We start from the raw sequence: 15,328 nt of genomic DNA, 5'->3' as shown, positions 1-15,328 counted from the left end.
AGATGGAGAGAGAGAAAGTCTTCTTCAGTTGTTTCATTCTCAAATGCCCTCGACAGCTGGTATTGGGCCAGGTTGAAGGCAGGAGCCAGGAACTCTGAGTAACCCATGTAGGTTACAGGGACCCAGTACTTAAGCTACCCTCTGCTATCTCCCAGAGGATAATTAACAGGATGCTAGATTGGAAGAAGAGATGGAACTTGAACCCAGACACTTCAATATAGGCTGTGGATGTCCAAATCACCAGCATAACCCATTGTGCCTCAACACCTGCCCCTCCAAATTATTCTTTGAGTCTCTTTATCTAAGTTAGAGAATCATTCATTCACAAGGATGCTTGGGAGGTATGATGTGAACATAGTTACATGGGAAGATATAATACTTTAACATGCAAGTTAACTTTACTTACTAGCTGAAAATCTTGGTTAATGCTATTGCAAAATACATACCATGTAAGTGAGTTGTCTTTTTATGCATCTGTGACTCCAAGGATAGGGTAGTCTGACTCAGCTGTACGTGTGATAATGCTAGGAATTAAGTAGTTTGGATTTTCAGATGATAAGGAATTCTCTCTCCTATGCTAACTGCCTTGTTGCTGACAGACATCTCACTTGAGAATCTCTCGCAATATATTATAAGAAGTGCAATTTTCCCTCCAGCACCTTCATTTCCTTTTCTTCACATGATCGACATAATAACCTAATGATAGCATTTTATTGTATTTTTTATTCTAAAGATTTATTTATTTATTTCAAAAGCAGAGTGACAGAGAGACAGATCTTCCATCCACTGGTTCACTTCCCAAATGCCCCCCAACAGCTGAGGTTATGCCAGGTCAGAGCCCAGAGGCCAGAACTCCATCTGTGCCTTCTGTATGAATACAAGAACCCAAGTACTTGGACCATCATCAGCTGCCTTGCGGGTACATTAGCTGGAATCTGGATTGGCAATGCAATGTAACTGGGACTTGAATCACCCATTGGAACATAGGTTTGGGCATCTGTTTAACCAACTGTACCACAATGCCTGTCCCAATAATGGGATTTCAAAGTCATATGCATTATTATAGCTTATGGAAAAAACCTATGCATGGTGTTCAAAAAAAATTTGCAGTAAAATCAACTCATACTTTTAGTTCCATTATGTCGTGAACTTTTATAAGTATCTTGGTTGGGTCCGGCACTGTGGTGTAATGGGTAAAGCCGCTGCCTGCAGTGCCAGCATCCCATATGGGCACCAGTTCGAGTCCCAGCTGCTCCACTTCTGATCCAGCTTTCTTCTATGGCCTGGGAAAGCAGTAGAAAATGGCCCAAACCCCTGGGCCCCTGCACCTGTCTGGGAGATCTGGAAGAACTTCCTAGCTCCTGGTGTTGGATCTGCACAGCTCTGGCCATTGTGGCCAATAGGGGAGTGAACCAGCGAATGGAAGACTTCTTTCTCTCTCTCTCTCTCTGCCTCTCTGTGTAACTCCACCTTTCAAATAGATAAATAATCTTTAAAAAAATACCCTGATATTCTGTCTGAATCAATCCTACATTCTGGTCAGGTATGGAGAGAAGGTGGAGAAGTACATCCAAAAGATACAGAATGCCCTGCTAACGGCATCTGAGCTCTTTGAGAACACCTCAAAGGGGAAGAGTGAAATACTAAAACGTAGGCAGACTATGCTCAGGCACCGGTTGTATATAACATTTCCCTCCACCTGTGTTCCCTCAGTTCTGTGGGTCCACCACTGTCTGTGGCTCTCATCTGGGAAGGCCCCGCCTTGACTTCCGCGTGCCCCCTGGCAGCAACGCCGAGCCCATCCTCACAGGGGAGGCTGACTCCAGGGCTTTCCCAGAGTCTGTGAAGGTGGCACTGAAAACCACACAGTGAAGGGTGATAGACTTGTTATCCACTCTCCCTCACTGATGACTTCAACAAACCTCTTCTTTTCCAAGAGCTGCCTGGTTCAACTTCCATAAGGAAAGAGGACCTGGCTCCCGTGGTGGAATACGCGTTCTGTGAGATATCAATGCGTGTCCACAAAATCAGGAGGTGGTCTAAGATCAAACAAGTTTACGAAATCCTCACTATGTCCTCACAGGAGAGGTAAAATGCATATAAGTATATGTAAGTGCTCAAAGTAAAAAAGTAGAATATTTGAATTCAGATTTCCGTAAGTTATTTGCCCTTAGAACTGTGATATTTTATAATATTTATTAACAATTTGAATACCTCTTGTTCCTAGATGGTAGGAAGATATTGTTCTTCGAGAAGTCTCAGCAAATAGTTGTATTGAAGGCTGAATCCTTGCTGAGAGTAGAAATGTCAAACATTGCTTAGATAAACTTTCTAAACAGGGAATAGTGTTTACCATCCCAACAGTTCTTTAGAACAGCCCTTTCTTTATTAAATTGGAGGTTGGTCCACCTTGCGGCGCCGGCACACCGGGTTCTAGTCCCGGTTGGGGCGCCGGATTCTGTCCCGGTTGCCCCTCTTCCAGGCCAGCTCTCTGCTATGGCCAGGGAGTGCAGTGGAGGATGGCCCAGGTGCTTGGGCCCTGCACCCCATGGGAGACCAGGAAAAGCACCTGGATCCTGGCTCCTGCCATCGGATCAGCGCGGTGCGCCGGCTGCAGCGGCGGCCATTGGAGGGTGAACCAACGGCAAAGGAAGACCTTTCTCTCTCTGTCTCTCTCTCTCACTGTCCACTCTGCCTATCAAAAAAAAAAAAAAATTAAAAAAAAAAAAATTGGAGGTTGGGACAGGTGAAAAAGTCAATCAGCATCTTACTCCATTCATCCAGGGAAACTTTATTTCTAAGATTAATTTGGGGAAAAATTTTCTTCTTTTCTGCTCTTGGAAAATCTCTTGATAATGGGAAAATCGACTCTTTCTCTTCCTCTACCCTGCCCTTTTCTTTACAAAGAGTGAGTGTGGGTTTGATTGATAACTATTATAGTTTGTATTTGATGGGACCCTAGGGAAACTTTCTAGCCAAGGGAAAGAGTAACTGCTAGTATGAACTCTAATCACAGGAAAATCCTCTCCTCTCCTTCGACCTTTCTGTTGCTCTGAGGTCGTGAGCCATATATTTAATAGAATTGTTCCAATAAGATTGGGTTTTCATAGGCTCTCCAAAGTATTTTTGCTTCCTACCCCCAAGAGAGCCAGGAAGAGACTAGGCAATGGTATCGTCACATGCATCACTGTAAACCTCCTCCAGTAAGCTTTCCTTGACCCACATTCTTCTCTACCACTGCCTTCCTCAGCATCTCCTCAGAATTTATGCAATCCTAGGTGTCATTTTACCTACAGCAGAACGTATTCAATCACAGGATGTTGCTTTACCTAAAGTAACACGATGTTTTGCAGCTGACTTAGCCTATTCACTTGAGTGTTTTCTCTGCCAATTAGTATTTAAAATCCATTAGAAGCAGATGCAGTGTATTTCATTCTCTCACACTATCTGAAAAGTCTCACGAATGCAATGTTCAATGCATAGTAAGTCTTTGTTTACCTGAATTGATCTAAGAATAATTGACATGGAATGAATGTGGCGATATCTACTCACCTTCTGGGTTTGATATCCATACGAGCAGAGCGTGAACACTGGAGTCATCTGCCTGACCTAGGTTCAGATCCTAGGCCAAAAGCATCACTAAGCCTTAGGCTCCTGATTAGATCACTCGCCTTTTCCTGGGCTTCCATTTTCTCGTATACATAATGAATAGTTCTTATATGCCCTTTCTGAAAGGCTTGAATGAAGAATAGAAGTTTAAGTTCCACTCTAAGTTCTGGGCTTGAATCCCATTTCTGCTTCTTACTACATCATCTCAGAGCCCCAACTCCCTATTCTGTGAGCTGGGGAACATAATAGGATTTATCTCCTGGAATTGTTTGGATTAAATAAAATAATATGTGGAAACCTCAGATAACTAGTAAGCATTCAGTTAATGTTAACTCTTACTAAGAAAGAGCACCTAGCACACCTCAAATACATTTCAGTTCTTTCTTCTGCTTGTCCCTGCCTTGAAGACAGTCGCCACGGCAGATGGACTTGAAGTTCTGTTGGCTAAGGAGACTTCACTTTGATTGTATGAAAGGCATTGTAGCTGTGTTACCTGTGTGAGATGGCACCAATTCTTCTGGATTTAAAATAGCTTATGTTCTTTAAGTGTGGGTTGGCTGCATGTTTTACTGAACACAGCTATTTTGTGTGATGTAGATTTCCTCAGGATATGAATCAGAGAGAAAGAACTAAAGTCTTGTCCTAGGAAGAAAGGGGAGGAGAGGCAGAGGATTTTTCACTGGTAAGGCAATTTACACACTTGTCCTTTTTATGGTGAGTCATGGTCTATGATACATCTCATAGCAATGTCTCTGAATTTCCAATTCTGGAATTAGATATCCCAGCCAAATAAGGGAGAGAGAAGAAAATAGACTTTTAATTCACCTAGTTACAGGGTTCTAGAAGTAGGACTTCAAGAAAATGGCTCCATTTTTAGTCATACTTTTAAACCCAACGAGAGAGAGAATTAGCTTTCAAAAAAATCTTCAGCAAAAGATTCAACATGGTTTTTCAATAACCAGCTCTAGAGTCCCAGAAAAAAAAAATCTTTCCAATCTCTCCCTCAAATCTTCTTTTTTCCTTTCTGCAGCTCCAGGCTAACTTTTCTTTGTCTTTCTTTCTGTCTTTCTTTTTTTTCAGTCTCATTTTCACTGACTTAAGCTCATCTCTAAAACGACTCTGTAAGCGTTTTTAAAACATTTTAAGCATAGAATCCTTAGTCTTTTACTTTTCCTCATAAAGCAAATTCAACTTATCTACACAGTTTCTGTGCTGTTCAAATTTTTTTTTTTTATTTCAAGCCATGTTAGCCAACTCTTCTGAGGATATTCTCATCTATTCTAATAACTGAATATAAAACACCAAAAGCCTGTTGTGTTCATTAAGTACCCCTAGGACTTAGTACCACTCAGATTACTTGGCAGGTGCTTAAAATGTTTATAAATATGGCCTTGATAAATATGGCCTCATATTTGTATGGCTTATATTGATTTATAGAAAATTTTAACTTTCTCAAAGTCTTTTCTGAGGTTATATTATTTTTGTGCCTCGCCACTCAGAAACTCTTACCTTTGGTTCTAAAGCCAGTAAGTCTCGGGGAGAAGATCTGAAATTGGTTTCCAATTTCTAATCACATAGGCTATTGACTTAACCTGAATAGTTGCTAAAACAGAGCTTTTAGTGATTTGAAAAGCTGTAGATCCCTAAACTCAACTGCATACTCATCTAGTGAGAATAACGAAATGAGTGCCCACTGGTTCTCACATCACTTTGTTCTGTTGTATATATGAGCGTCATGTTATTTTTTTAATTGTAAAATGTGACTTGTTCAGAGTTAGCTTTTATTTACCTCTGACCCTTACTTATTCCCAATGTTTTTCTATAAGCTCATTCTCTTTTTAAAAGATTTATTTATTTATTTATTTGAAAAGCAGAGTTTCAGAGAGAGAGAGAGGAAGAGACAGAGAGAGATCTGCTGGCTCACTCCCCAAATGGCCCCAGTGGTTGGAGCTGAGCTGATCAGAAGCCAGAAGCCAGGAGCTTCTTCCAAGTCTCCCACGTGGGTGTCAGGAGCCCAAGCCTTTGGGTCATCTTCTGCTGCTTTCCCAGGCACATTCACAGGGAGCTGGACTGAAAGTGCAGCAGCCGGGACTCAAACTGGTGCCCATATGGGATGCCAGTGCCGCAGGTGACAGCTTTACCCACTATACCACAGCGCCAGCCCCAACAAGCTTGTTCTTTTATACAGTATCTCTACATTTTGTTCCAGCTATGAAATCTTCATAACACATGATATAGCAGTTTAAACTCTTCATCATTCAGATATACAACAAATTGGTGCCTCAAATAAATGGGCGGTGATCAGTGCATCTCATTATGAAGTTTTATTACTGTAAAATCAATATTCCTTTTATTACTATGTTGGAATTCAAAGTCAGCAAAGGTGGATATTAAGTGATCAGGATTTCTTGCACTGAGTTCCTTAAATGCAGGGACAATGTCAGAAATTTCTCTATAGTCATCCTCTAATCCAGTGTCTGAAATCTGTAAGAAAACCTAAGAAACCTGAAATGCAGTTGTGACTTTGTCCATAGCAGTGTAGCCTTAGGGAACTCATTGAGCATCTGCCATGTATCTGTAAAATATGCTGCTGGTCTACCTTTTAAGGACTAATAATAGGAATGTTAGAGTCTTAGAAAATTTGACCTAAAGGAATATTTGTTTTAGACAGACTTCATGGAGTTCTGTTCTTCACATAATTTACAAACTTATGATCTTTGTGTGAATAATCAAAGCAAAAGGGCTCTTGGTGACATGTTTGTGTTAATATTTTTAATTAGTAATTCATTTTTGGCAAATTTTCCATATCTGGCTTTTTTCCTCCATTCACATTTATTGTGGTCTTCTTAACTCTCGAAATGGAATTGCCCATTTAGAGCTATGTTGAGGAATGATTTGCTGCTATCCTGATTCATAAATCTCAACAGGAAGAGTCTAGAGCCAAGCAGCTCAGAGCATTGTGAAATCAGTTAAATTAGGCTCCTGGAATATGTGAGCAGTCTACCCCTTTCTCATTAATCTGAGGCAGGATGCCCAGAAAGAGTATTTCCAAAGGTTAGTGCAAGAGAGAAGTCCATTGAGTCATTGTTGGATGCTGCCTTCCATTTATAACATTTATCCATGAAAGAAGTCTGTATTCTAATGCTGCCTTCTGAAGAAAGTCATTATAAACTTGCAAATGAACAACTTTTCATCCTCGGTGTTTCTCAGTCCTGAGCGAGTATCTGACTTATCTAGAGAACGTGTTAGCTTATAGATGCCTGGGTACTACTGTCAAAGTTTCTGAGTACTTAGATCTAGGGCAGGGTCAATCCCAATAATTTGCAGTTCTAACAAGTTCCCAGGTTGTGCTAATGCCACACGCACAGAGATGACACACTGAAAACACTGTGCCACTTGATGTTCCTTAAGGTGGCCAAGACAGGGCTGACATCTGGCATAGCAGTTGATGCCACTCAGGCCGCCACACCCTATATTGCAGTGCCCAGGTCTGGATCCCAGCTCTGTTTCCCAGTTTCAGCTTCCTATTAATACGCATCTTGGGAGGCAGTAGGTAATGGCTCAACTACCTGGGTCCCTGCCATTCACATTAGACACCAAGATTGAGTTTCTGGCTCCTGGCTTCAGCCTGGCCCAAGACCCAAATGGCCACAGAGGCCATGGGGTAAGCCAAGCTGTGGCCAGGAGCCTGGAACTCCAGCTGAGTTTTTCATATGAACCGTCATCTGCTGCCTTCCCAGGCACGTTAGCAGGAGGTTGGATCAGAAATGAAGTAACTGGATCTCAAACCTGGTGCTCTGATGTGGGATGCAGGCATCCCAAGTGGCACTAAAACCATTGCAGCACAACACCCACACCAAGAAAGAGTTCTTGTTGAACTGGAAAACAGTAATAGTACTAGCGTTCCAGTAAAGTATTTGGCTTTAGAGAGGATATTGTCATCCACGTTGAGGGTCTTAATGCTTTGGGGGCAGAGATACTTGTACTGGTGAGACCCTGTGTAAATCCATTTTGATTGCTTTAGATTCACCATGAAATATGAACTAACATTCTCGACTAAAATTTCAAAAATTGTTCAGAAGAAAACAAAGCTCAAGTATATGCCTCTATAAAATATTTATTAAAAATAAAATGAAGCCAAACAAAATACAAAAAGTATGCCATAAATGTTCCATTTAAAGTATTTTTAAAAAATGAGCCAATTGACTGAGGTTTTTAAATGGGGAGCTCATGTCTTTTCAACTAGAGATCCTTTTCCTGGTAACTGTTTCTATATCAAACATAGGCATTCTTCATTGTTCCATTAACCTTCAAATTTGTTCAAAATTAGGGGGTAATTTGTATAGACATAGAATTTTCCAATTCTATGTATATGAATGTCTATAACATTTTTTGCATGTTAAATGTGGATGGAGTAATTTCCATGAGAAATCTCCTTCAATTTTCCCTTGCTTTTTGTTTCAAAGAACCGGTTGGGCTCTACCCTCATCAATGTTTGTAGTTTAAAAATTTTGACTCCAGTTTCAAACATTTGTAAATAGGAGTTTTGGTTATCCTTATTTACGATAAGTCTATAAACTTGAATCAGCAGTACAAAGCACCTGCCCGATTTTACAAAGAAAGATAATGGGCCTTTGACTCTAAATTCCTCTGAATTAAAAAAAAAATTGTGATGTTCTGGAGGATAAAAATTGTGTATCTTAGTGCATTGCCTGAACAGAATTTATACAACTCGGTGAGACATTGCCTAAGTGTTTCACAATGATAATTGTCTTAGTTTAGGCTGCTACAACAAAATATCATGAACCACAGAAGTCCAAGAGCAGAGTGTCAGGTTGGTCATGTTTCTTCTAGGTTATACAGTACTGACTTGTCCTTGTGTCTTTTCATGGTGGGAAGAGGGTGAGAGAATTCTCTGCAAACCTTGTTATAAGCACACTAATCCCATTCATGTGGGCTCTTCCCTTATGACCTAATTTTTCCCAAAGGCCCTACTTCCTAATCCCATCATGTTGGGGTCAGGATTTCAACATATGAATTTTTGAGGAACACAAACATTTCATCTACTGTTACAACATATTTGTAGAAGATAGATGCTTAAAAGGTACTTATTGGGGTTCTTTCATATTGTGATCATGTGAATTTGATGCAAAAGAGGAATGACCATAGTATTGAATTCAGAGTTGTAAGAGGAAAAGAAATGAGATTGTCCTGTGCAGTATTTATTAAAATGCACGACCCATTGTAAATGTCCAGTAAATTTTTAATATAGGTATTAGGTGATGGGGTTTCTTAGGAACGAATCATAAAGTTGTCAAAATCAGGGAACTGCTGTGTGTGTGTGTGTGTGTGTGTGTGTGTGTGTTTGTCAGGAGTAGGGAGAGAAGGTTACCATAGCCAACGTTACTTTACCAAGAACAAAGATTTAGCAGCAGAGCCATGGAAGAGCCAAGTGGACAAGAAACAGTCATTCAGCTTTTATGTGCCAGGCACTAAAGTAAGCACCTTATATTCACATTTTCTTTAGTCCTTATGATAGTCCTGCACAGAAAGTTGTTTTAACCCAATTGTATGGGGGAGGAAATTGAGTTGGGAGAAATGGTTAAATGCTACAATGGGAAAAAGCTCTCTGCAAATTGTTAAGTAAACTAAAAGACTGACCTTCTCTGTAAGCTGCCCATAAAAGAGTAAAATCCTTGCCAAGGTCACTACGGGATTTGATTTCTAAGCCCCCAGTCTTTTCACCATACTAAGTTATTGACTTGCTCATCTAAATCCAAGTCAAATTCAAGTGCATGATGCTCGCTTGGTCAGAATCAAAGTGTCCCTTACTGTGCTCTTGGTCATGGGTTTCAGTTCACGCTTCTGAACATGTGTGTGGATATGGTTCAGTCTTTGGTCTTGACAAAAATTAAAGACAAAAGGAAAATCTCACCTTTGTCCCATGGGAGGAAATGTTCTTCCCTTTTCAGAACACCATAATATAGTTTCTCTGGAACCTGACTTTTTCAAACTCAAACAAATATTGTCCTGGTTGATAAAAAACAGAGTGTTCCCTCTCTTTTTATAGGAATGCCAAAATGAAAGAGAGAGAAGGAAGGAAGACCTAATTTAATTTTGTTATTTTCACAACAAAAGAAAATCAATTAGACCTATAATTTTTTCAAGGGGAGAACCAAACTGTAGACACTTGGTTTGGGCGGCTTGTTGGAGAAAACAAAGGATGCTACACTCTGTTCATTCGTGGTAATCCGTTGTTGAACACCAAGTAGCTTCCTCTATAGATGAAGAACACTTGTCTGGCAAAAGAACTTACAAATACTCTATTTTACACCCGAGATTCTTCTGAATAAAAAATAAGTGAATACAAGCATTTTGAAAACTTGATATGGAAATAGCAAATTTCCAGTTCTGGACCCTTTCAGGTTTGTTTTTTTTTTTTTCCCCAGATGTGAAAACAGAAGCTCTTCCCTCGGTCTGTAATTGGTCACCTAAAATAGGGAAAATGATGCCAGAGTATTAAGTGTTTTTTCTTTCTATAACCTGGGATAGGGTGTTGGGCGCTCTCATTCAGGAAGGGAGCAGAGAACTGCTCGGTTTTTGTTCCGCATTTTGTATGAGAATGCCTGGGTACAAATAAGAGGGATCTTCAACTAGTTCATGGAAAATATGTATAACCAGAAAAAGCTGGGATTTCCAAAATTTCACACCAAAATACACTTATCTTTTAATTCCATTTTCCATAAACTTTTGAAGTTCCCTCAAATCTGAAGGATTTAACTTTTCAATAGCAGGAAAAAGTTGTTCATCCATGTCTACAAAGGCCAGTTGAGAAAAAATGTAGGGCAGTTATAGCATAGAGCTTAATGGCTCAAAGAGTAGCTAAAGTTAGAAATTGGTTACCAAGAGAAATTGTAACGTTCCTTTTCCCAAAGAATTTTAAAAATCTGCTTAGCGTCCATCTCAGGTAACCTAGGAGCTCGTCCATCCAGAGATAGGAATCTCATGAGCCCGAAGGGTGAAGTCCAGGTCTCTCCTTCGCCCGATGGCAGGGCTTGGCATATACGCTGCACACAATTTCTACATCACACGACAAGCCAGTTGTTCCACAAGTTTTCCTTACTTAGCAGCCAACCCACTTGTTCCTTTTGTCTCTTTGTAGGAAAGCTGAAATCCCTCGAGAGAGAGAAAGGAAGAGACAGAGAGCAGACACCCAACCTAGCTTCCTCCAGTTTAGGCAACTTCATTTGAACTCGTTCCCAACTTCCCTCACCCCAAAGCCACCTCCATGAAACCGCAGCCCCCCACCCCCACCCCACCACCCATGCATTAACATTTTCTTTAGTGGTGCAATCTTGTTCTGAGATTACAGGGAATGCTGAGTTTCATTAGAGTTCCTTCACCAAACTTATTTCATTGACACTGCCCCTTGGAGAGTGCTGAGTCATTTCCCAGGCTCCTCAGCATTCCATGGACACCTCATCCTTTTTTCTTAAGTCTCCCTTAATTTGTTTCCCAACAGACTTGTCTTTGGAAAAGATGGAGAAGAGCCAGCAAACTTGACTGCCTCCCTTCTGCTCCTCAGGTGAGTGTAACTCATAGTTCCAACTAGGACGCAGGTGCTAGCAAAGAGTGTTTCCCCAGGTTGCCTGAGGGACTGCCCTGTTTGATCGTTGGGACACTGGCACTCTTTCACGGAAAGACTGGATGACACTTCCATGCTTCTTGTAAAATTCATCTCTGGGCTAATGTTAGGGTGTGTTTCCCCCTCGCATGCTTTAAAGAGCTGGGTTTCTCTTTGCCGAGCATCCTAGCAGCTGTGTCTCATTTGCTTTGCAAGGGCATTTGAAGCAATTGCTACTTTGGAAGCTGCTTAACATATGGGATAATTGTCTTAAAGCACTTTACAGTTTGCCTAGTGCTTTCTGAGTATTTTACCCCCGTCGCTTCTCACAGAGGCCTAGAACATACTATTTACATTTTTTTTTTTTTCAGAAAAGGAAGTAGAAGTCCTGAAGAAGTGGCAGAATGGCAGGGCAATGTATCTCACTCCTGAATTAATCAACAAATAATGCTCTCTTCCTTCAGATCCCTTAATACCTATGCCCCAAAAGCCTCATGGCTTTTGACCTAAATGCATAGACAGACACACCTGCTGTGCTTCATAGGGACGTACAGTCTGGCCAGACTCAGGTCAACATTAACAGAGCTCCTTGGACCTTGGGACACTGGACAGATTGGTCACTGTTTATCTGCTTTTATTAAAGGGGAGGTAGTGGGTCGATAAGTGTGTTGCTTTGGGAGTCAGATTGCTTGGGGTTAAAGCCAAATTCCAACCCTTTTCAGCTGTGCAATGTTACCGCCCCTCTCTCAACCTTATGTTTCTTACCTGTGGAATGGGAACAGTAAGAGTTGGCGCTTCATGGAATTGTTGGTGTGAGGCTTAATGAACCTAATCCATGTAAATCTCGAAGCACAGTGCCCAGCACACAGTAGGCCCTCGGTGCCCAGCACACAGTAGGCCCTCAGCAAATGCTGGCTGTCACCATCTTGTGGTCCAAAAGCTGGTCGCCTGGTCCCTTCTGAAGTTCATTGAGATGGATTTGTTTCCTGATATTATAGTAGGGTCCAGTGGAGACCAGGGGTAGCTAGTAGCCTGAAAAGGCAATTGATGGGGTGGAGACAATCTATACTAGGGTTTCCTCTGCTTTTGAGAGCCCTGATAATTGTGCCTTTTGTCAGGGTACTCTTCCAAGCACAAAGGGGCAAAGGATCCCATTCACTTCTTCCTTGAGGTATTTCCAACCTGCTTTTGGAATGATAGCACACAAAAGGCAGAAGATGACTGGGTTTTCTTAAAGTTCAAGGTGAAATTAAGGTATGGAAGAAGAAGCAGTAGTAGCTGTGAATGAGCTCTTGTTGGAACACAGAGGACTAAGCCCCACACCTGCTCTGCCCATTACTGATTAAACTGGGCAATGCCTGATAATAATCGTAGCAGTCGTGATAATAATAATAATAATAATAATAATAAAACCCTAGGCAATGCCTGTTGCTTTTCTCTAGGCCCCCCACCCCAGGAATTTTAATACCTGTGGGTTAATCACCTTGTTCCCTATTTGCCTTGGATATTCCCATGGCAAGTGCTATAAAAAAAGTGCTATATCCCAGGAACTCCCTCAGTCTCAGGGAAAACCGGGATGGTTGGTCAATTCAAACGCCCGTCTCTCTTGTATGTACTACACAGACAATGGATAGAAAGATGCTTTGAGGTTGTAGGAACTGAAGAGTGTAATCGGCTTGATTCTGAACACCTAAGGTCCAAACACAGTGCTAGGAGTTATTGAAAGAACAATAGTAGTGTCCTGTGGTTTGTTTCAGTTAAGATGCCTGCACCTTAATTCTCAGTACCTCATTTCATAACTTGTCGGCAACATGTAATGTGACTGGAAAACCCCGCTAAGGGGTACACCATCTTTTTTTTTTTTTTTTTTTTTTTGACAGGCAGAGTGGACAGTGAGAGAGACAGAGAGAAAGGTCTTCCTTTGCCGTTGGTTCACCCTCCAATGGCCGCCGCAGCCAGTGCGTTGTGGCCGGCGCACCACGCTGATCCGAAGCCAGGAGCCAGGTACTTATCCTGGTCTCCCATGGGGTGTAGGGCCCAAGCACTTGGGCCATCCTCCACTACCTTCCCGGGCCACAGCAGAGAGCTGGCCTGGAAGAAGGGCAACCGGGACAGAATCCGGCGCCCTGACCGGTACTAGAACCCGGTGTGCCAGAGCCGCTAGGTGGAGGATTAGCCTAGTGAGCTGCGGCGCCGGCCGGTACACCATCTTTTATATCATCTTGATGTGCTTACTTAGGTGTAAATGCAAATACACACACTCACATTCATACAGAACATTTAAGACAAGCACCATCAGGTTATAAAGAAGATAATTTGCATTGGAAGTACCCCATGTGGATCATCTTTACTTCCTGAAAAGTTCTGTTTTGCATAAAATGCATATTTGAGAAGAGACTACCATTTTCAGTAAAATTTATTAGTGATTTATCTTAGCAACTCTTAACAGAAAACAAAATATTCTGAGAAAGATGATTACCTATTTGGTATCAGAAAAATAAGTACACACCAAAGAATGATAGCACGTTGCTGGGAGTAAATGAGGCAACTCTGGTGCTCCTTAAATGCGCAAAACTATTAACCAGTGTGCAGTCTCAGGAATTAGAGAAGTTTCCAGAAAATGATTCATTTACTTTTGTGTCATGAAAGATTACACCTGAGTAGAACTTCACAATGTTCCGGCATGCATTTACTTCAAAATGCAAAAGTTGTTTGAATAACTTAATTTGCATTGCACCTAGAGGCATTCAGCCAGAACTCAAGCTAGTGTATGCTGCCCCCCCCAAAAAAAAAAACGCCACAGTGAAGCTTCTCTTACACATGCAAAGATAACTAATGCAAATATAGTGTATGGATTAACATATAGTTTAACAAAAGCATAAAAACAAGCAAATGTGGTCCAACTCAGTTACGCAGGTTAACAGAGAGGATATTCATTCTAAAAATTAGACTTTTAGGATATAGGATTCATTTTGTGTTCGGCTTTCAGTAATGGGCTTGAGGACCTTGACTGTGCCACATGCTCTTTCTATATCTACTCCAGGAACCTACTGCGGTACTGAGTACATGTGGACACTCAGGAAAACCTTGTCAGCTTGTATTGAATATTCTCTCTGTTAATAATAACTCAGAATAACAACATTAAACGAGAAGGAACAGGGCATGGCCTCCCATTCCTCATTCGACTTTTCCCCATGGAATGAACTGCTTTACCTCTCAGACAGAAGCAAAGAACTCATTCAAAAGCAGAGCTGAAGGCTGTTGGAGTTATTGTTGTTTATAGTTCCCTGGACAGAGGCGTAATTATGTTGGCTTCAAAGGCCTTTTCTTCTACCTTCCATCCTGGCAAGCCAGTGCAGGAAGAAGCCTTCGTTCTATTCCTACATGTTACAAATGGAAACCCAGAGCAGGGAACTCTGCCCAAGGTCATAGACCGAGGCCATCTCAGATATGTGCTAATCCTAATTGGATTTTCCCAAACTTGACCAAATAGAGCTATAGGTAATTTTCTTGCCCCCTTCTTTATATATATATTATTTATAAGTGTATATATATTATATATAAATGTATATATAATATATATAAATGTATATATGTATATAAATGTATATATGTATATAAATGTATATTTTATATATATATATAAATACAGGAGATACCTTCCTCTCTAAGCCCTGTTTACTGTCCATTGATATACCAATCCCACCCTTTCTCCAACAACTCTACTTCCTTCTGTTGCTTCCATATGGCATTGTTGTTGCTTCCGACCAAAGCACTTGTGTCTCCACGCTTAGTTCTTAAACCAAGGGACTCTCTAGATGACCCACAGGGCAGTATAAATATAAAAATGTAAGAACTGTCACCGTGTTTCTCTTTAGGCTGGCCTTCTGCCTTTAATATAGTGATGCATAGCTCCAGGCTTGCACTGATTTCTCTCTGGCTTCAGTAATATGAGTCATGGCTTTGCTTTATGGTTAATTTAGCTGGTGATGAGAGTAAGCTGAAGCTTGTGGGGAGAGACATAAACTGGAGCAGACCGAGGTCATTGCTTGAACAGAACCCCGAGAAGACAGATTGTCTGGGGCTCTTGGAGCA

The 15,328-nt window shown here is 41.2% G+C and overlaps 1 protein-coding gene across 6 annotated transcripts in view; it reads left to right on the top strand.

The window, feature by feature from the left end:
• Positions 1–15,328, top strand: part of LOC138843476 (uncharacterized) — a 223,981-nt gene that overhangs the window by 178,918 nt on the left and 29,735 nt on the right. For 4 of the 6 annotated variants that reach the window (XR_016235189.1, XR_016235185.1, XR_011378221.2 and 1 more), the window contains one exon: positions 11,132–11,194. Coding sequence is in view for 2 of the 6 variants with exons in the window: in XM_070047382.2 (XP_069903483.1) it covers positions 11,132–11,172 (41 nt within the window). In the remaining 4 variants the exon portion in view is untranslated. Of the gene's footprint in view, positions 1–11,131; positions 11,195–11,604; positions 12,033–15,328 lie in introns of those variants that run through there. The other 2 variants (XR_016235195.1, XM_070047385.2) reach the window with 1 other exon arrangement.

Source organism: Oryctolagus cuniculus, chromosome 1, assembly GCF_051225735.1.
Source record: "Oryctolagus cuniculus isolate XC-2025 breed Fujian yellow rabbit chromosome 1, ASM5122573v1, whole genome shotgun sequence".
Lineage (NCBI taxonomy): Eukaryota > Metazoa > Chordata > Mammalia > Lagomorpha > Leporidae > Oryctolagus > Oryctolagus cuniculus.
This window is presented reverse-complemented; position numbering and strand designations above follow the sequence as displayed.